The following is a 23,938-nucleotide window of genomic DNA, read 5'->3' as shown; positions in this document are numbered from 1 at the left end:
TCATGCATGACGTTGGTGAAAAATAAATATATGTTAAGTGGTCACAAACTATCGAACTTATGAATGGATCAGGTGTAAGTCGACAAAAGTAACATAATGCGAAATATCAGTCTTACTATGTTTGAAGGTGGTTGACTATGTTTCATGGTGAATTTCATTAGTTCGGACTGCCATTGTCTAATATGATTAAAATGATTTAAAATCCCTGAAAGAATCAATGAAATTAAAATGAATAGCTGAAAATTAAAATTATATTAAACAAAAAAACCCTGAAATGAAATTACGATAAAATAAAATACAAACAACAATACACGAAAATCATGATCCTCGTGAATATGTCATGAGAGGAAATATTCAGCAGTTTCTCTAAATCTGAATTTGCGCCTCCAAGGCGTCCAGGCTGGCAGCTTAGCATTACTCTTGAAAGTACATAAGATTTTATGTTGGGAGATAACTTATAATAATTTATTATTGTGACACCTATATGAAAATTTATAATCAAACGTTTGCAATCCTTGGATCCTGTTTTGAGAAATAGTTTTATATCATTTACATATTTTTATATGTTTTTGAAAATATTCGTTCATTTATTAATGAAGGCTCTAGTTTGACTAAATATCGTTCTTATTTGAATTTTAGTTATCCCTAACTGAATGTCAATACTTATTTTAGGAATGAAAGGTGAAACTGAAATTTCTAGTGTATGATAAATCCAAAACAAGCACTTTTCTTAATAATTGAATAAAACTGGCCGATACATGATTAAAATCCATATTAAAACTAATTAATACAGTTTATTGTATGATTTTCACTATAAAGGGTTTTACAAAAACCGCGACACATGTTTCTCTACACAATAGTTTCTTCAAGCGTAAACTATTCTTGATCACCAAATAACATATACAGGAGATGTACAAAACTCATTCTTCTTCAACTCCTGAAGACTCCAACTTGGTTGGTGAAACGTGCGTCAAGAAGGGTATTGCAGTTCTGGTGATTGAAAGAAGTGCATGTTTTGGAATTATTTTAGTGTTAAAAACTCAGTTATATAAGTATCTAATTTTATATATTTCAATATTTAAGATTAATAACATTTAAATAAAATGGTGTTCTGAAGGCATCGTTACCGTTCGTCTTTATTGAATTTATATATTTCCAAAACCACCATTACTGTTGGAATTTTTGTTAAATTTAATTTTGATTCTTATCTTATCCCAGCAGGCCTTTCCAGCGGGAATGGTACCCTATAAACGAACAGCCGCCGATAAATCTGGTGTTCCGGTTTACCAGCCGAACGCAACTACCTACCAGCAACTAATGCAGCTGCAGCAGCCTTTCGTACCCGTGTCATGTGAGTATTCCACCTCCCCTGCTCCCCCATCCTCTTCTTGCGCTTCGCCCACAGTTTCCGAGGCTTCTCAGCCCATTGTCACTACTCAGATATCCCAGCAGTCCCAACAACTATCACAACAACCCAAAGATGAGACTTTTTCCGGCATAACGAGCACAGCTTCTCTGTCTTCTTTGCCGCCGCCCCAACCGCAAATTCCCGATCCTGCCACGCTTGCTAAAGAGGTTGCCCAGCAAAACTATGCCAAGGCCGTCAAACTTGCTGCCGTTAATCAGTCTCTTGCCGCTTCACAGTTCAGCCACCTGAATCCTCTGAACTATACGGGAGTTGCTTTAAACAAACAGGCACTCGCGGCAATGCCACAAACTGCGGCCGCTTTTCCTCGATATCCCACATTGCCGTTTCAATTCAATGCTGCTGCTCTCAATTTGGGGCTCGCCAACCCTTATCAAGCAATTGCACAACAGAATTTACTCAATCTGAGCCGACCGCCACCAGTACAGTTCAATCCGTACTCCATAATGAGACAGCCACAATATGCCACTGCTACCGCGGCTGGCGCTTCTTCCCTTTACGGCAATAATCTACTGAGCGCACAGTATCCAGTTACTGTTTCTGCAGCGCCTATAACCAATAGCACTGCTGCACAGGCTAGTATCGCTGTTGCTGCTGCACAAAATAATAACAATAACGTTACTTTACAGCCGTATAAAAAACTGAAGACAAACTAAAGAGTATACTGATTAATATATTTTGTATTGTTTAAAATTTTGTTGGTTTGTGTAATATTTTATAAATGAACGTTTTACGATAAACGTCCTTAAATATTCGCTATATTTATACGGTTAGTGTTTTAAAATAAAAATGTTGATTGATACATTTTTTCGAAATGAAGTTGTATTTATATTTTGGATGTTGGTGTTTTTGTACTATCGGATTTGTGTAATAAAATTTGTATTTGTCATTTATCAAAAGAAATTTTCTAGTCAAAAAACTTTTGGTTCATTTTAAAAATTGATAAAACTGGGCAATGCTCTAAGCTATCCCGGACCAAGCGAGTGCCTCAATACTGTGATACCTCTCACACACCCGCTAACTGCACCGCTACAATTAACATCCTTTTTCCCATTCCCCATTATTTACCATTATAATGTCATTTGACGATGAATGTTGATTTACCCCTTCCATTAAATTTTTTTCCTACAAGCTTGTTTTTTTAGTTTGATTCATTTTGAGGCTATGAATAATCATAATGAGAAATTGTGTCAATGTTTTTTATTGAAGATAAACTATTCATTTCCATTCCTTGGTCGAATAATGAAATGGAAGTGGTAAATCAATTTTCAACGTCACATGTTACTAGTTACTACATTTTACGGTGGATAAGTCTAGAACAATGTATTTTGCAATCTTTAAACAAAAAAGATCTTTATATTCAGACATTATTGTTGCATGAAAAATTTTCATATACTTGAAATTTGAAAGCCTAATTGAGTAGCATGGTAGTTTTATGCGTTGTATTTGTTAGAAAGTGCCATCTCAGAGTAGTATGTTAACTGACCCAAAAAGACGCCAGGTTTGTACATACCTACCTAACATAAAGAAGAAAACCAAATATTTTTTCAAAATATAAAGTTTATTGAGCGATTATATAATAATTCTGTTTGGTAAATCTACAAAAGTTTAGTTTTCTACTTACGTACATCATATTCTACTAGCAATGATTTTTGGTAGCTGTTACAAAAAATGAGGATGTAGGATATCTGGCAATCGATTCAGAATAAAATTAGTATGTTTTTTTTTAAATGTTTGTCAATTTTATATTTGAACATCATTTCCTTTTTTTAATAGAAAAAATTAACTTCTTACTCTTAATAATAATGTATACAACATTTATATATTTACTGCCCTCAGAATTATATTACACCTCTTCAAAACGACACAATTACAATAAGGTCACCACTAGATACAATGTTGCCTATTACCTAACATTTGCAAAAATATAATGCACTAGTCGCTGGTTTCTAGTCAAATAAAACCATCCTCAATTCATTGAAATATGAAGAGAGTAATAATTTTTTATTGTATTTAAAAAAAAAAATCAGTTTTTAAATAAATGTGGATATACAATTTTTGGAAAGGGAAATTTAGTTAAACTTAACAACACTGATATCAAATTATCTATCATTATAGATTTATTATATTCTCAACTGTAACTGTTGAAGATAAAGTATGACCCTAGGATATCGTAGAAATCTAAATGTTTTTGACAATATCTACTAAACCAAGTTGAAAATCCTCTAAATCAAATATTAATACTTGATTAGTTCCTCCCTACTTTCATATATTATTTATATCTAACTTATTTCACGTCATGATTAATAATTCCAAATTTTATTTCTCTAATTTCATAATATGTACAGGCTTTGATTATCAGGAACAACTTGATGATCTATGTTTTGTGTATTAGTTCCAAAAGTGCATGGGGCTTATTGAATACTTGTTTTGCATGTCAGTTCCAAATGATTATTCTTGGTATTCTTTTTGGGTTGGATTGTGTCTCAGTCAAACATGTACGTAGGTACATATGTTTACGTATGGTACATTTTTGTATACTTTATAAAACTTTGTTCCTTGAAATATATCTAATTCCTGTATCCTTTTGGACATGCAGAAGCCTCAAAGGCAGATGTTATTTTGATCTTCCTGGGTTTGATCTCGAAGCACAAATGTAGTTATGTTCTGTGTGTCATTTCTTTTTGTTCATTATAGCTATCTTGTATGTAGAGCAAATATTTAGACGTTTTATAGTGCAATCTTAGTAGATTTCCCCAAGCTATTCTAATAAATTCCTTTAGTTGCTAAATTTAAGTAAAAAATGCATATTCTTTAGAATATTTATAAGTTTATATATTTTGGGTTCTGACGAAAAGTGAGATAATTGAAATGGATTTCTACTAATTCTCTTCGTAAAATAACAACGAAGGTTTCACACATTTTGTGTAGAATTTCAGAACTAAATATTTGTCCTGTGTTCAAGGTCAAAAATGTATCTTTCTATTGTAAGATATAGGAATAGATATAGATCTAGTATTGTGATGTATTATTATGGATAGTTATAACTATATAAACTTTCTGAAAAGATGTGTCTTACTATATGTAGCATTTAAAAATCACCTGTACTTTTCAAAAAGGTACGCATATTATTGTGATGCATGTATATTTAATCTTAGTATACATTTACTTCAACTAGTAATACATAGGTTATGTAAAGAATTTGCATTTTTAAGTAGGATTACTATGTAACAGACAGGCTGAAAAATCAGTTTCACTGGGATGCACAGCTCACGTTCAACTTCTCAGAGGTCTTTTTAGAACTGCTGTCTCCAATACTATTTTGGAATAGTATTGTATTATGAGATTCCATAAGTTTATCCAACTTGTCTAAGTTTCTACTTTGTAAAATTTATTGAGATCGAAGTTTAACGTACAAGCGACGCGGCGTCCTAATCTGCTATAGTAGTTTTGGTTAAAAGCCTAAGTTGCCCAGTTCAAGCAGGGTTATACTGCTTAGCACTGGAGCGGCTGTGCGTAATCAGCTGCCAGCCAACTTGATCATGTCTTACAATAACGTAGTGCCTTTCAGGCTGCTGATCACGCTTTGCTGAGGTGTGGGTCACGTTCGCCATTTTAGTGTTGAAAATTCTTTTTTCCAAAAATTATATGATTTATTGTGTACTGTACTGTTCTAATCCAGAGGTGTATGTATTATCACCGCTACTATTTGTAATAATAATGCTTGAAAATGCATGATATTTGTTTTATTAATCATTGCTTATTATTTTGATTATTTTTCCAAAATACCCTACATTTTTTGTTATGATACCCATCCCGTCACGTGCCTTTTGGCTTATTTTTACCATCAAATAAGATGACTGTACAGGCTGTATTCTTCCCCTTCTGCTTGCCCCACCATTTTATTTACTGTGTTTTGTATGTTGACAGTTAGCTCAAAACATCATTGCTTATCATAACTAACACCTACTGCTTGAAAAACCCACCACTAACACAAAGAATCAGCTGAATTCGCTGAAATCAGTTTCTATCTAGATAATGTTCAATTCATCAAATGTCTGTCGGGATGAGAAAATAAACTGAGAATGAACCCATGTTTTTTTAAAAAAGAATAACTTTCTTACTGAATAAATCAATATAACATTCATTGAGACAAGGGTGAAGTCGAATGGTAAATGTAATCATTATCTTCGTGTTAGTGGTGTAAATGAATAAGAAAGTAAGTTTTCTCAATGGAAACACAAAATAAAATGGCAGGCAAGTGATCCTTTTACCTCCTGTACACATGACGGTTTTAGACGATATTAGCTTGGTGTATTTGAAAGAGATTTCCGGCAAAGTTTACCTATGCTTGTGTAATGTGCTAAGAAGCTAAGAGATCAAACGTTTTATGGTGTTTTACTCATCTAGTGTCCCCTTCCCTCTTTGTGCACCTTTCTACTATAAAATGCACATTGCACAAAGCTATTAAAATTGAGAAAATTTCGAAGAGCTTTGGACAAATATTGACTAACAAGTGATGAAGGAACGTGTTCGAAAAAGATCTATCGTAGTGTTTAGCAATGAGTGAGACTATTAGAGGCTTTGTACATTTCGAATGTTTTCTACATTTTCTCATTTGCTAAAAACCTTTGTAGCTTTGTAGTAAGTAAAAATGTAATATGTAGGTAATTGGAATCATATATTTTTATAAGAGTGTTAACATTTCTCATGGAATTATTTATTATTATTATTGTTTACGACGCCATATTTAATATGTTATGTTTGCAGAATCCAGCCGCATAGACTAATTGTAGCATCGCAGATTTGTTCTACACGTAACAGCTTCTTGAACCATACTTTAATTTTTTAGTATACCTCTGCTTCTTTGCTTAAAACCTATTTATTTGTAAGTAACCTTTTTATTTAGCACTTCTTAATTTATCCTTTTCCATATTTGACTGAAATGAGACTTCCTCAAAGCAAAAATAAAATTATTTTACATATGGAGCATTGAAACTTGATTCCAGTCATTCCATTCATTTTATTGAAAACTAAACAACATAGCGATAATAAGAAGTTGGCGCAATGTTTATCTCAGCGGGAGGTTATGGGTTGAACTCTGGAATGTTTGACAGTAGTTCAAATAGTCGTGCTACTTCAAATGTGGTCCGTAAAGTTAGTAACAAGTTATACACAAAACACGAGGCTAATATGACCATATTTTTTATAACAAAAATTCAATGCTCAAATGATATATTGGATACAATTGTTGGTTATGATTTCAACTTTACATGAAACTATAATTTGTAATCATATCCTTATATTCATCTGAATTATCAATGTGCAATAAATTTCACTGGAAAATAATTCCAGTGAAATGAACTCAATCTAAAATTTTTATAACTATCCTAAACAATTTTTTCAACTTATGGTGTTTAATTTTTTAAACCTAATTTTCTTTTTTTTGCTTTTTTTCATGCATACAATCCTATGGTTTCCACTTCAAACCATCTTCTGTTCTGTTGCATCAAAAATGAATCCCTTTAAACTTTATTTTGCAACCCAATTTCTGAACGCTGATGTGGACTGTGTTATTGTTCTTTTTATCGTCGCTGCCATGGTTCTTTGGGAACTCGCCCACCAACACCCATATAACACTGAAAACACAAAACGCAATACTTATATACTATATTTAACATGTGTGTGTCTTGTTAAAACCAACCACTACATTATGATGAATTACATAACCTTTAATATAACACGCCGCCTAACTATTCACATACTCGGTGTCTGGTGGGTATAAACGTAATGGCTGTAACGTTCTGTTGTCGCATTGCTCATTTTTGGCTGCGATGACGCTTTGTGCTGCACAATACTGCATGACGCCCTAGACAATGGTGCGCCTTCCAACGCCCCCTTTGTGATCTACACTGACGAACAAGGACAGGTATTCAAGTTGTTTAACATCATGTATGCTGTACTACATTTCGCTAGCAGTTTTTGGTATTCACCCAATACTTTTAACAGTTTATGTATGTGGCACAGCTTACATGATTAACCTGATATAACAAGTTACAATGTTTCAGATTTCATTATTATTTTGTATTTATTTGTTTCTATGCATTCAATTAAAAAAATTACATCTTTATTTTTCAATTCAAATATGTACTGAATATTTGATAAAAATCATTGTCAGCTTTCGTCGGGGAATACGGTATTCGAATGGTGTACTTTTGAACAAAATATACTAGGTATCTGATGGTGTTTTGTGGTTTTCTTTTGTATTGAAATATTTGTTTTGAATTCCAGAATACTATTTAACTGTGGATACTATCCTGTTCACTATAAATGTAGCTATTCAATTTACAAAAGTATAAAAAGCCTACAATTCCACAAAGAGAGTAGAAAGTATTTGATATCATTATGACTGAAAGCAAGAAAAAGAACTCAATAAACAATGTTTTACATAACCAATAGTGTTCACTCAAATGGAAACTATATCTTTGAAGTTTTTTTTTGATTCGTTGATATGCATGCATAAAAAAACTGCACTTTGCAAGTAATTATACGGCTAATTACTTTTTTCTTTGAATTTCACAATAATATCTATGTTTTTGACGAAAATTATTAAACTCATTTTTGTTCTTCCATTAGGATTTCTACTGAAATATAATAGAAAATGAAACTTTTCCCCTGAACATAGTGACTTGTTATCGTCCATTTATTGCAAGCAAATTGTGAAGTCAACAACTAACTATTCAATCACAATCTGATTGCAGTTTCAGTAGTGAATTATTAACGCCTAGTAGTTTTTTGCACTGTCGTATTGATATACGGCAGGTTTTTGCTGTTTTTCTTGAAGATTTTCAAACATTCTGCATGTGAACACTACTTCTCTATCATTTTCTTTTTTTATTAACACATCTGCTTTTTTGGTTTAGGCCTATGCTGCCGTGAGCTTTATATACTGGTAATCAGCTGAATATATTCATTTTTTATTCATGACTAATCAAAACTGCTATTGGCGAAAATAAGATATCAAGAGAAATATTTATTGTAATATATTTTTCATTATTTTGTGCAGAATGATTGAATTATCTAGTTATAGTTTATTTGATACTCACCAAAATTTAAAATAACTTTTCAAACCATTGGCATGAGCATTCGTTTTCGAAATTTCACTTTGTAACGGTTTTATAGTAGTGCCTATGTATGCTGCTTTTAGAAAAGAAAATATTTCCACTGCATACATATGTACCATTTTTATTAATATACCGTCGTTGATGTAATAAAATGAAACATTATTTAGAGTAGCATTTTTATATGTTTCTAATTTTTCAGTTACTGGACACCCTCCCGGTGTGCCAAGATTTTAATCATGGTCTTTGTAACCGGCCTGCCTGCAAATTTGTTCACCTACAGGAAGGTAAGCATTTTTTTCATTGTTTCAAATTGGTGAGTTGATCTATTCATCAAAAATTTAAAGTAAATCAAGGCCTGAGATCAATAATAATCGATTTACGTATGTCCTCTTCTTAAAACAGTATTTCCCAGGTTTTTCTTGCAAAAAAAAACAATACAGAGATTTCAGGTACTTGTTCTCACATTGATGTATGTTAGTTAAGGCAGACCTAAGGGTCTGACTGAAGACATTTTTTCTTATTTATATGTAGAGTTCTATTTCACTGCTCCTGTTTAAAAAAAAACTGTTTTCAGATACAGCCTCCTAGAACAGAAATCAAAAATTGGTTGACTTGGCGACTCAGTGTTACTTAAGTGATATGTCACAAGTTTTGAATCGTAAGAATTCACGTTATCCAACATTTGTTACAACCGAAAATCAACTATTCAAATTCTCACGATTCACTACTCACAACTTATCACTCAAAATTATTTAATCCTTATCCAGTTTTTTTGGTCAGCTTCATACGTTGTAGGTTCAAAAAGAGTGTTTCTAATCATTAGTTTGCTCATTGAAAGAGCTATACAACCTCTCTGAAATATGAATTTTCGTGGCTAGATCTTTCGTAAATGGTCACAATCAGACCATTCCAGTAAGAATAATCAACTGTAATAATGACAGAACGACTTTCAGGAGAGGGCAAGTAATAGATACCTGCGAACCGATTGTGAAAATTGCCAGAATGGATGTAAAGTATATCTGCACCGTGCTCAACAATACCCGAAGGAACTCATCGATACCTTCAGGAAGAAGTGGAGCCATCTGTTGGAAGAACTATGCAAGGCCACGCGTTTCGTAAAAGAAGAGAACGATATGTTTGTGAGGGCAAAAATCATTAGTCGAACGGATTTAGTTCAACATCGGATCGATACTGGCTATACCAAGCCCATTCGCCAACCACCGAGATGTCTTCCCTTCGCAAAGTAGAACGAAGCTTCATCCATCGTTAAGGACATGTTGGAGAAAGGGGTAATCGAAGAATCAACCAGCTCATGATCGTCACCTGTTGGGTTGGTGACTAAGATAGATCGACGAGATTCTGCCTAGAATACAGGTTTAATGATGTCACCAGAATAGATGATACCCTGAACCTGAACATCTTGGCTAAATGCAGATGGTTCTCAACATCAGTTTTAAAGAACGGATTATATCAATTCAAGTTCATGCCATTCGGATTACGCAATACACTCTCAACATTTGAACTCTTGTTGGAGTTGGTGCTGAGAGGACTTACCTGAAAAACATGCTAGGTCTATCTTGATGACATTATAGTGACCGGAAAAAGTTTTGACAAACATCTGTCAAACTTGAGGAGTGTTTTCACGAGGCTGTGGAATGCTCATTTGCAGATCAATCCCAAGAAGTGCTGTCTCTTCCAGGAAAATGTGTATTACCGGATAAATTTTCAGATCGCTACTTAGCTTGAGTGAAAAGAGAACGACCTTCGTTTGGTACCAAACTGCCAGCAAGCATTTACTGCCCTGAAAAAACATTTGACTAGTGCCCCAGTCCATTGGCATATATAAGCACTACTTCTTGAGCTTGTTGGTAGATTTAGAAGTCTTGTTGAAAGTGCGGTACGAAGTGAGGTAATAAGGTGATAGACATTTGAGAATTAGTCTGAAGTTCAGAATTAGTCTGAAGCTCAGTTAAAGTTTTGTTGTACACTGTACAGTGTAGTCAATTATTGTCGAATCCACGATTATGTAAATCCGATATTTTAAAAATATTCCTCCTTAAACCAAAAAAAAAAACTGGTCTTAAATGAATCTATTTGAAAAACCGCATATTGATTCTGTCTTGTTTCTATAATTATAATTCCTTCAATTTAATCTGCTGTTCTTCCTTTTTCAACCTTTTTCAACCAAGAGTCTGCCTGAACGACATGACACCAATTATGTTTTCTTAATAATTTTAAAAAAGAAAAATATGCTATAGTGATCCATCCTTGTTTCCAGAAAAGCCAACCTAATAATGTTTAGTTATTCTGATGGAAATTTTTAATATTTCATATTGACTTAGATCTTGGATCTCACAATTGTTTTAAAGAGTTGGGGAGTGGCTTGTATTATAATTTTTTCGGCTTTACCACTTTATAGTTTTTTCTTTCACCTATCATCAAACATTCACTTGTATATTTCTTCCTCTCTTCTGTTTGTTAACAAGAAATAAGTCAAAATGCATTCATGAGATATTACTCCAAATTCTACAAAAGTATAACTCAAACTTCAATTAGCAGGACAATCTGCCCTAATTGGTGGGAAGCGACAGATTGTCCGGCGCCACAGAGTTACGATACCGAGAGTACACAGAGTACGATATCCGAAGGCGTTATTTTATTTTTTTTTAGTTTTTCATACATTAACGTGGGCCAATAGTATACCAGAAGACTTATAAAATAACAAATTTAACAACTAAATATTCCGTATATATTCAAAAAGTATGAATTATCAGTTGAAGCACAATACGACTATAGCCATTGGCTAGACGCCAAGAGTTAAGTCCACTTTCACAATATTTTGTTTAACGTTTTTTAAATCAAATTTGGAACCCTTTTTTTTAATGCCGTGGACTACAAAAGTTTTTGTTGGTGGTTATATATGCAATTGTCAACTAACGCAAATAATTCCACATTGTTTTCAAATCTAAAGAAAACATTTTTCCCACACCACTCTGGTATGAAAAAATTGTTTTCTTCAGATTCATCTAGAGGTTCCGATTTTATCTATCAGTTTTAAAAGTTCCAGCTATTAGTTATGAGTCTCAAACTTGTGAGTTTCGAAACGGAGATGCATTCAAAGTTTTTATTTATCTGCTAAAACTCATGCTTTTCCCACTCGAATTTTCATCGGACCTTTTAGACTCCACTTCAGATCCGAATTTCATGTATAATTTTTTTGGTTTTAATAGTTATAACGTTATGACGTTTGTCATAATTAATCGAATACTATCAGTATTGTACAGACTTTAAGAGGATAAATATTCCAAATCATTCAATTATGTCTTATTCAACTCGTCGGCATCGCCTTTTTTGTCTCACTTCTGTTTTAACTACTTCTTCAGTTTTTGGGAGCCTGAGGTAGAGTGGGAGTAGGGAAAGTGAAAAAGTGTAGGAATATCTCAAGCGTTCCTCAGATACTCGGTTTTGCAAGTGAATATGTTTTCTCAATTTTAATAAATTATAAATATGTTACCCATGTCACGAATAAAATTAATGAATTGAGTAAATTTTTACGGTCGTTACAACTGAAAATTATTAAAAAAAATTGTTTGAAGACCTTGAACGGCCTTTACTATTTTTGTTATATTTGCAATAAAGTGAGAATTTTCTCACAAAATTGTATTGGCTTCAAATTCAAAATTATTCCAAGCACTCGAAACTAACTGGGGATATTTCGTTCTAGGAGATGGGGTGGAAATAGTGGAACAGCGAGTGGCCGTATGCCGTGATGCTGCCAAGGGGCAGTGCTGTCGGTCCGCCTGTAAATACTACCACATCCCTATAGCGCTGCCGCCTGCACCAGTCATGGCCGCCCTGGCCTCTTACCTGCAGCAGTAACAACGACGAATCGATATTCCTTATTTATCACAATGTTTGTAAAGAAACTTTTTATTACCAATATTATATATCTACAAAGTCATGTAATGACAAAAAATATTTTTTGTGTTATAATGTTTCGTTTTTTGTTTGAAAAATATAGGATAAGTCAGAAAAAATCAAGAAAATTATATATGACTGAGTGAGCGAATGATATTTGGTACCTATTTCATAATTCTGTTTTTCTCTGTTGGACATCTTTCTATACCGGGCTGACTGTCTGTACATTAGTTTTCAGGAATTAGATCAAATTTTTTATTGGATTAGTACAGAAATAATTCATTTCAATTCGTCAGAGAATTAAATGAAAATGCAACTACTTGTTGGCATTTTTATTCCTTCAATTTTTATCTAAATTTTTGTTGAGGAACACAAGTCCAAAGTTTTTTTATTCGAAATAGCTAATTTTCCAAAATGAGGCCAGTGTTAAAATATAATATACTCTTCATTATTGCATGGTTTTTTAGGTTAAAAATCATTCATGATTGAAAAATCTAATTTCCATTTGTACATTCTGCGATTCCTCTCTGTGACTTTATCAATAAGTAAATCCGTGCGCACTCGCGAATAAAAAATGTTTTATGATTTTGTGTTGAATAAGCTATCAATTATTGTCGAACAGGGAGATATGCAGAGAATCCTTGTTTATTCCAATGTGATGATCGTCACTGTGTTATTAAGTAATCTTTGTTTAACTTTTTGTATATTTGCTGTGATTTATAATGGTGTTGGATGATGATATACATATTCTAAAATATTAACAATTAATATTAATAATCCTGCTGATGTCATTGAATCAAAATCCGTCGTTTATAATTCATAATATTCCTATAGAACTGATAGACATGGAAACGAACTAGATATACTTTAGAAAACTTTCAAGTGGAATTTCGATCATGAGAAATGTTAAAACAACGAAATACGCTAGATTTATCAAGTTTGTTTCTTTGATAAAATTTTTGAATCCGATTTGCAAAATGTTTGTATTGAAGTCACTAAAAGTTATTTCGATTCTTCTGACGGTTTTTGACGATTTAAATGTCTCAAGGACATCAGTTATTGAAGAAACTCCTCTGCCTATATGGTTTTTTAAAAGGAGTAACGACATCCAAACCATGGGCTAATGGTAAGATTGGTCTAGTCAAAAATAGTTGTGTGATTCTGATGATTAACTCGATATCTCCCAATCAAGTGCCACTAAGAAAAACAAATGATCAACTAATAAAAAATGAACAAATGTTCCTTGGAAAAACATTCAATACATAACAAATGTCATATAGAAATGGTCTGGTATTAAAGGGCAAGATGGCGTACCGATTGTGAGATCGGGTAGTCTGAATTCGAAACTCTTGAGCTAGTTTGACAGAAATGTTTTTTTGTAAAACTCTCCACTACCTGTAAAATTGAAAAAAAAATGTTCACTTATATTTTTCTAATATTATTAATCAGTTCTGTCAAGTTGCCTCACTGTTTTCTAAATTGTATGTGTGATGATACACTGTTATGATAATGTTGTAAATAGAACTTAGGTTGTAATGAAAAAACTCGCATAAAGAGTTTCTTTATTCGTCTAATTGATAGGGTTTGAAAATTAATAGATGTAACAAATAACTTTAAAACAACTTGTTGATATTGTAACTTATAAGCATTGGCCCAAAAGATTCAAATGACATTGATGAATGATTTACTCCATATTTGAAGTTTTGGGTCATTTCAAAAATATTAAAGTGGAGAGTTTGGACCAATTGCTTCAAAGTCTTTCCCTTTAATACCAAGATAGAGTGAGAGCTTCCACAATCAAGAGCACGGGTCTCTGCTTTGCTTATTGTGCATTTGCATTGGTTGCTAGATTAGCTCTTTTGTTGGGTTGTGCAGAGTGTGCTCCCTTGCAATTTCTTCTGATATTGTGTCTTTTACAGAATGCATAGTGAATACCACGTTGGGAAAATTTGTAGTTTTTCATACATTCGAGATCTTATACCTATATCAGCTTTAACATAAATAAAAAATTTCCTAACATTTATATGTAATATTTCAAATGGTAAAGAAATATTTGAAATATTTAGTTACTGTTAAACGGTTGTTGCTATCAAACTCATACATTCACGAATATGTATTGGTCTCAGAATTATTACTCACTTGATTTAAAGAATATTGACATTTCATCCCAACGAAATTTTAGTTTTGGTGGATGGCGGCTGTGCTTTCTGTATTAGATGCATGTCTGATAATATTACATGTTTATATACCCATTGCTATATTATTATGATTAGTCCATAGTTAGCCTAACCTAGAATAATTTTTCCTAACATATAACAATACATTGCATGTCCCTAGTACGAACTTTCACTTATTCTACACTTAATATAGTCTTAGATTTAGCTATTAGCGAGATTTTGTTTTTGCAAGTTGTATTTTTAAGAGTACCCTAGCTTTTTTGTATTTACTTTTTTTGCTTTGCCTCATTCCTTTAACATACATGATGAGATCATGACAGTTTTTCAGTATTTGTTTTACTTTATAAATTGTTCAAAGGACATGTTAGAGGAAGATATGATATCTAATCCAGTTTGGCTTCCATTTTTATTAATATACCTAAGAAAAAATTTGATGTTTTCCTCTGCTCGTCCTGAAACCAATAAGTTTTATTGTGTGGTTGTTGTTGATGATGAAATGTTGCAAAGATTAGTAAACATTTTTGGTAATTTTACACATTCGTTTTGAGAAACTGCTTTACTGTTTGCCAACAAACTGTTAATTGTGGTGCACTCGAAAAAACTAAAAAATTTACATTTCTATAAATTTTCTCATTAAACTGGAAAAATTCATCACGTTATATATGGAAAATAAAATTTTGATTTCATATCTGTGAATTGAAATAAAATTCCCGTCGTCTGAACAAATGTTAATTAAAAATTAGCACCCCTTATGATGTGATACAAGCATACACATAAGGTGGCATTTGATTTATTATCTTGATTTCATATATCTTTCAATACAATTGAACCTTAGTTTTTTATACATCTTCAATCTGAAAATAACTGAAGTATAGTTCCTACAAAATAATGACTTTTTGAAAATTCGATGAAAATTCGAAAATATTCAAGAACTAAGGTAGCCATTGTCAATTAGTTGTCACAATAATCAAGAGTGTATCACAATTTTCCTTATTATTGGTGCCCTGCACGATCAAGCTTCGCCAGCTAATGCATAATTGCCTTAGCCTTTTCGCCGACAGAATTTTGAAACTAACACTCTCATTCACTTGAATTATTGTTATAAGTATTCTTAAGGCCCGTCAGTTGCCTATTTGTTTCAGTTCTTACATAGTTTTTCTTTAAATTTTAACTATATTTTTTTATATACTCGTGCATTTTTGTTGAAGTTTTATTTGTTATTTGGTAACTGACAATAGTAGTTATGTTGTGTGGGTTTTCTTACTCTTTAAGCAGCGACCTACCCTAACACTTAGATTCGAAGTAGTTGTTTGTTATCGGTATATTTTTTGAGAACATCCTATAAAATTACCTGAAATTGAATCAACTGAGAAGTTATTTCTGGTGAAGTGAGCCACAAATAAAAATGAATCTTTGATCTAACCCTTTTCAATATTATATAAATATTTGTACGAATATACTTTGTATATATTTATAGTGGCTCCTATTATTTTTTCATTTATCAACAACAAGTTTGTGATATTTTTAGTAATGATTGTTATTTAAGTCACATCACAAATGCAGACGTTAGGTTTGCGCCCTCTCTAAAGGAAAACAAAAGCATGCTGGAGAAAAATCCAGCAATTGTTTTCCAGCAGTTCTGTTAAACTTTACTCGGAAGTACAAGCAATTGTAATGTTGAATTGACCTAACAATTGTTTCACTTACCTGGTGAGTTTTATTCAGTTGCATAATATTGCCAAGATTTAGGAAAATATAATTCTGATTCATTATTTTCGAATATGTTCCTTTGAAACGAGGATTTTACATCAATACATTTTTTGAAATATTAATTTTCTCAGGGTAATGTTCAATATTGAGTTGCAATTAATTCTTGGCAGTATATTGCAAGAGGTCACTAATTAAGGGAATTCATTCACAATAATCCTGTAAGGAAGGCGAGGTTATTCAGAAATAAGGAGAATAACAACATGAAAAATTAATAGATTATTTTTTGAAAAATATAAATATAAAGTATAATATTGATATTTATGTAATGATCATTAAATGTAACATATTAAGAGTGTATGCATGATATTTTGAAAAAAACGTAATCATGATATTGGACAAGTTTCTCCTTATTGTTGAATTCACGACAGACATGTAGAATAATTCATTTGTTTTGACTTGGGGGCCGTCTTGGACAAAATATCACATTGATTTCTTTATTAATGTAAGCGTTGATATTAAAAATGTTTTATTCTTGTAAAAGTTGTACAAAAATTACTATTCATTTGGGGCCATGTTATGGAAATTTCTACATGTCTGGCGTTTTGGTTTGAGTGAACAGATTTGATAAAGTGTGTGATTAGTTTTCATGGATTGCGCCGACTATCCTTGCCTTGAATTATTTTCTCAATCAGGTTTTGTGTTTTGGTTTTATTTAACGTGCCATATTTGTGTTGAATGATATTTCATTCCAATATACATCAAAATAATTTTCTTGCTCTTTTCATTAGTAAAACGAAACTACCTAGGTATAATAAAATAGTCAAACATTTTGTCAAGTTTAAATGTTCACGATATGTCTCGAAGATATATTGAATCGATTGATATATTATTGTTTATTGATTAAATTTAGGAATAAACTAATGATGTGATGATGATCAGCAGATCATATAAAGAGGCTTTACGCCTCTCATTTTCTGAGTATAGTAGAGTTAATAAACCAATATGTCAAATTTACTAATGGTTTTTGATTACCTTTTAAAATGCTAGAATATATTCACCTAGTCAAAGCTTCGAGAACAAAATTTTTCCCTAAAACACAAATTCCTTTTAAGATATTTCAATAAGTTACACCAGTTGTCCTGATGATTTGATATATTCCCTGGTAATTTATTATACTGTTTTTTTGGTTCATAACCTTCCACAATCTGAAAAATAAAAGCTAAATCAGTAGGTTGAGAATCTGCTGAAGTGTAATAAAGGGCAAACTGAAAAGTCTGAAAACTCCAATTAGTCAGTAACTTGTTTTCATAAATTTTGCCTACGAATTGAAAAATTAAATATTGATTCTTAGCTTTCTTAAGTAGTTGACGTTTCAGAAAACAATTTATTTCAGTTTTGAAACCTGAAATTCACTATAAAAATCCCATCCCAAACTGTGTCAAAAGAAATTAGAACTATCACAGTTTGGGGCGAGATTTTTATGATGAAGTATTGTTTTCTGAAACGTCAAAAGATGAAAGCTAAGTATCAATATTTCATTTTTTCAATTTGTAGGCAAAAATTTATGATTACGATAAGTTAGTACATATTACATAGCAACTTTTTGAGGTGAACTTTTCAGTTTGCCCTTTACTACACTTCAGCAGATTCTCTATTGATTAAGCTTTTATGTTTTCAGATTGTGGAAGGTTAGAGACCAAAAAAACAATATAAAATATTGATTCCTCCACAAGTCTTTTGAAGAATATCCCTGGTAATGTTTCGAACAATTGAAACAGATGATGGGATGTAGGAGATACAGTGTTTTCACCATTTGGATCATCTAAGAAAACTGAATGATTTGATACTCTCCATCTCATAATTATTAAACATGATCAACAAATAGATATAGAAAAATAATCACTTCTGAAAATATACCTCTTCATATGAAATAATTATTTGGATTCGAATCTGAGTTGCCGTTTTTTAATGAATACACTGCAGCCCAAAGATAATTAAAGAATTAATTTTTATGTGACATTTTTGAGAAACTCAATTATTTGGTATACTTGGAAATTCATAAGCATAAGCATTGCGGATCAAATCGATCTAGTTTGCTCACCTGTCATCATATTAGCGTACCCACATTGTCACAGGTATACAAAACTCATGGACTCAATTAAGTTAGGTACATCTGTTATTAACCACGTAGTTTTTAGATATATAAGGGCTAATATCAATTATTTTCAGTTTATTGTATTGGTTCGAAAATGTTCTTATAGGACGAAACTGCAGTAACATCAGATACAAATACAAGGGGTATAACTATTTTGCAGGTCTGCAAATTGTTCTCAGTAGACATTGCTCTCGTAATCTTGTAGAAGGACACAAATTCTTGCAGGTCGGGTCTGCCAGACGTGAATCTCGACCACGTTAATCATTTTCGACAGACAAATTTGCGAACCCCCCGCCCATAAGTTTCACAATTCTTAAAAAATTGGAAATACATTTCGCAGGTCGACGGAAATTTTTGCAGGTCGGGCCTCCCAGACATGAATCTCGACCAGGTTGATCATTTTCGACAAAAAAATTCCAACCCTCACTCTTTCAGTATGGAAAAATTCCACATTCCTCATTAAATTGAAAATATACCATGCAGGTCGGCAGAAATTCTTGCAGATCGGGTGTGCCAGTTATGGATCTCGACTGAATTATTCATTTTCGACAGAAAAAAATTCAGGTCGGCAGAAATTCTGGCAGATCGGGTCTGCCAGTTATGGATCTCGACTGGATTATTCATTTTCGACAGAAAAAAATCCTAACCCTCGCTTAATAATTTCACAATTCTTAAAATATTGGAAATTCATTTTGCAGGTCGGCGGAAATTATTGCAGGACCAGCCTCCCAGACATGAATCTCGACCATGTTGATCATTTTCGACAAAAAAAATTCCAACCTCCACCATTTCAGTATGGAACAGTTCCACATTCCTCATTAAATTGAAAATAAACCTTGCAGGTCGGCAGAAATTTTTGCAGGTCGGGTCAACCATACATGAATCTCGACCAGCTTGATCATTTTCGACAAAAAAAATCAACCCCCACCCTTTCAGTATGGAAAAATTCCAAATTCCTCATTAAATTGAAAAGAAATCTTGCAGGTCGGGTTTCCCAGGCATAAATCTCGACCGTTAAATTGAACATGAAGTACCATGAGAGGGCAATAGATATCTTGAAGTCAGCACACATACCATTGATGACAGACCACGATCTACTAGTCTGGATTTCGTTTTCGTTAAAGCCAATGTTTTGTTTTACCACCAGTATCTATTTTATACAAAAATAATTGCTAATAGAGATTATAGAAAAATAGATACAATTAATGGAGAAACAATGTAACACATTTATTGATATGATAAGTAACAAACCATAAAAGAAATCATAAACAAGAAGATGATAGTTCTGGGTTGCGGTGGATATAGCACCTTGAAGAAGTGAGTGCCCTGATGTTGGGCTTATCCATACTTTTTTTATTATTTTTTCATTTATTTATTTGAAAATAGGAAATCCTAATATGAATACAAGTCCAAAAAGGTAAAAATGGTATATAAAAAATATTAAAACAGTATAGAAATTCTTCTTCTGTGGATTTGGATTCTGCCATAAGAAAAATGGCTTGGGAAATGGCTGATCTGAGTTTTGACGCTCTACATTCATCAAATTATGATTTAAGTGTATGTTATGATGCTGAGGAGGTGCGAAAACTTTTGGAGCTTAGTGAAAATTATGAACTTGGTGTGGCATTGTGTCATAAATATTCGTATGGAAGCAGGAATTTGGATGACTTCTGTAAGCTAATAATTGAAGCAGACTTGAAACATTTTCTTTACGATATATGCACATACCTGCCGCAGAATATTATAGAGAAATATCAATTGGAACCGCGAAGTCCTAACCCACAACTGGAAGAATCAATCATGATGGTGATGTAAATAATTGAAATCTGTTGTATATGGTATGAATAAAATAATGTTGCATATTTGCCTATATCTAGTGAATAAAAGACAAAAAATAATTATTGATTGTTTTATTATTTATCGAATATTTCATGATGAATTACATGTCAATCTTATTATAATCCAGTCTGAACAGAGCCGTTAAGAGCATTATATGATAAAACAGCATCGTGGAGGATGAGTGCATATACTTTGGTGTTTTCTGGAAACTTCACCTTGCGTGTTTCAAATTCTATTTTGATGTCGACAGTGGATGACTTCATAGCATCGGGTTGATGGGAGCAGTCGATGATGAATAGTGGATTGTTGCGAAAGCTGCCAATATCCATCATCGGCTCACTCATAATTTTATCGTAGTAGCTGCGTCGGAAGTTTTCATATGCATAGTAGGCTGATGAGTCTAACTTCTTATCGAAATCCAGATTCCTACGCTCATATGGATATACTTCAGAGTTCAGAGATAGTCGAATATTATTAATATTCACATGTGAGAATTTAGTTACATCTTTTGATATATTTTCGGATTGATTAGTATTTTGAAAGCCGATAATGATATATCGTGGTCTTTCGAGACTGTTGGTTGTCTTCACAGCCCATATATCTGAGGATGTATCACGAAGTGTGGGTAATTCATAAAGGTCCCACATACGATAAGCCACCTTCACTTTAGCATTATTAGAATTTTTATTGATGCGATTCAATAGTTTCAATTTTTGGCGATCTTCCGGCACAATGTGTCTGATTCTCCATTCTATTTTATTGATTTCTAAATCTGCATCAACTTCTCCAATGAATGAATTTTTGAATGAGCGTGCTATAATCAAAATAAGCTCCTGCTTCACATTCAATATCCCTTTATTGTAATCTTCAGCAAAACCCATGAGATACTTCAAGGGTAATTTGCCGCTGAATACATTGTTGACGGAATCCAATATATCTTGTTTATTCACATCAAGACCCCATCCTATCGGTAGTAGTGAATTTGCTTGTGTTTGTCCGAATGATATCATCGTTTTCATTGTTGTAGTTATACCAGGTTTTCGAACAACGACCACTTGTTCACCCCCCATTTCATAGCGAATTTCATCGAAGAGAAAAGCGAGGGCGTTATTGGATAGGTAGCACTGCTTCGTGGTATCAGATGGTGTGAACTTCCCCTCGATATAAATGTAACTGTCTGCTATATCCAGTATAAGATCTTGAAAATTGATTGGAATTCTTATTTCATCTGAATTTTTGTAATACGGTGAACCATACGGCTTATATGTATGCTCATGATGGCTAATGAGGGAATGGTCGAACATTGGCTCTTCGAATACCTCTAATTTATCACTTGTGGTGATGGTAGCCATGTTATTACTATTTTTTATATCGCACCTTCAAACCAATGGATTTGAGAAAGTTCACGCTACTAGCACTTATTCTATATCTTGACCGTTTGGCTAACATATGTGGAATGAATCGACTTTTAGATTTCCCCTCCTTTAAATGCACATGACTATACTCTCTACCAAATGCATTACGTTGATTCATCAGCTGCCGCTGCTGCAATCGATGGCTATTAAAGCACAATCCCATTTTTTTTACAATAATTGTAGAGTTTATATCTTCATCAAATATTATCATCTGCTCAGCGCTGGGAAGTAATAAATACTGAGTTACTACTTTATCAGTTTCAGCTTTATATTGATTTTTTCATAGATGATCATCGCTCACCATCGTTTTTGGTCAATTGTTTGGATACTTATCGAGGGTTGTTATTTCAAATCAAATTGCATCGATTTGATATCCTTTTCCATATGCTCACAATTTCTCACAGTTTCTACTAACTTCAGTCCAAGCGCAATGAGATCTTTTCTAACAGATGAGGAATGTGTTTCTACTCTATCTAATCTCAAATTAATTTTATCAATGTCAGAATCTATTTCTCCTCTAATCTTTGAGATGTAAAAACCAACATAATCACGATTAACACAATCCGTACTCTCTTCAGGTTGTGCTATATTTTTCAAACGTTTATTTTCCATATCGAAGTTTCCATCGGAAGTCAATTTGAAACCGGCCCCAGGTGGTCCTCGCAAAACAGTTTTTAAAACATCCTTACTTATGCGACCAAACTTATCGATGCTTCCAACACTCATTTTTGTGATACACTTATGACGGTCGTCGATGTTGTGAATCAACATATGAGAAATAATGATTGTTATAGCTTTATCAATTCCAATTTAACTATTATTTTTTCACCATTGAAATTGATCAGCTTACCATTATCATCCAATATGCGTAGAGTGATATTGTCGAGATACTGACGACCCCCAGGTTGGATTGGCATATATATATATAATATTTTGTGGCTCTTTGGTGAGTTTGTAACCGGGCTCTACATCAATATCAAATTCAAAGATGCTATGGATTTCATCACCATTTGAATATGCTCCAGCTGTAACATTACAATCCACACGAATTATTCTTACCTTATTGATATTCACAGGCAATGTTGATTCGTGTGTTTCACCACAACCGAACACATTATTATCAAACCCCAGAAGTTCAGCAATGGTGTTTTCATGTTTGAGATTGATGAAATATTTGGAGCGCATTTCGCATTTCAGAGTGTTGTTGTTTGCATGTAGGAGAAATACTTCGTTGATATTTTCTTCGTCCCCATTTTCTAGTTTCACTTCTTTGGATTTGATGAATCTTTGAATCACCTTATTGATTTCATCAATTTCATAAGCCCCAGGTGGAATTTTTATAATAGTGGGGGGTGAGTTTATTATCTGCGAATAGCCGATAACATTATTCTTAGCATCTACATTAAATATGGAGTTGTAAGAGTAGAAACCATGTAATCCCAGACCATAATTACTGGTGGCATCCAATTCGATGGGAGGGTAGAAGTTGGCGCTCAACTCGCTAGAGTATCCCGACAATGAAAACGTACGTACATGACTGATGAATTTTCACTGATTCGTCTTTTTATTGCTGGCAGCAGAAATTGTGGAGTAATCGTTGCTTTTTCGGCGCTCTATCCATATCGCTATGTGTGACTACATTCACATCATTCACTTTACAATAACAACAGAAAATTTTTCTTGTAGGTGGACCATCATTCACATCAGAAATACAGCTGCTGCCGCCGCTGGAATCATTGTAATGGTCTTGGCAGTACTGATACTTCATCACATCAATATCATTTTGTAGGTTTTGTGGTAACTTATCCCATACAGATGCAATTTCATGTGACGCACACCCAATAATAACCTCTTTCGGCATATCAGCGAGGTTGTTCTTTACTCATTTTTTGTAAAGTGCGTGCTCTGGAATATGCGATCAATGAATGACTCATCCTCTTGATACTCTTTCTGTCCTGTGCTGGTGTTATTTCCATGATTTGTTCTGGAGAAACTTCAAACACAAATGACCACACCATACTGTGTTGAATTGTTGTTTACGCTCATAGTTATAAGTAATAGTATTGATAGAATTTGATCCCCAAATTCTTTGGGAGGGGGTAAATCACCAAAACTATCAAAATATTTCACAGAAGTGCCGCTTTTTCTGTATGCTACCCAATGTGTTCCTCGGC

At 33.2% G+C, this 23,938-nt stretch overlaps 1 protein-coding gene across 28 annotated transcripts in view; it reads left to right on the top strand.

The window, feature by feature from the left end:
- Positions 1 to 12,414, top strand: part of mbl (splicing regulator muscleblind) — a 684,538-nt gene extending 672,124 nt beyond the window's left edge. For 17 of the 28 annotated variants that reach the window (XM_074176519.1, XM_074176493.1, XM_074176484.1 and 14 more), the window contains one exon: positions 1,219 to 5,161. In XM_074176519.1, the coding sequence (XP_074032620.1) occupies positions 1,219 to 2,082 (864 nt within the window). In that variant the 3' untranslated portion in view covers positions 2,083 to 5,161. Of the gene's footprint in view, positions 1 to 1,218; positions 5,162 to 8,749; positions 8,835 to 12,274 lie in introns of those variants that run through there. The other 11 variants (XM_074176499.1, XM_074176510.1, XM_074176553.1 and 8 more) reach the window with 3 other exon arrangements.
- The last annotated feature ends 11,524 nt before the right edge of the window (positions 12,415 to 23,938 follow it).

This window comes from Leptinotarsa decemlineata, unplaced genomic scaffold (genome assembly GCF_025532065.1).
Source record: "Leptinotarsa decemlineata unplaced genomic scaffold, Ldec_3_MD MMD2_P_RNA_scaffold_14, whole genome shotgun sequence".
NCBI classification, from domain to species: Eukaryota; Metazoa; Arthropoda; class Insecta; order Coleoptera; family Chrysomelidae; genus Leptinotarsa; species Leptinotarsa decemlineata.
The sequence above is the reverse complement of the archived record's forward strand: the minus strand, read 5'-3'. Positions and strand labels throughout refer to the sequence as shown.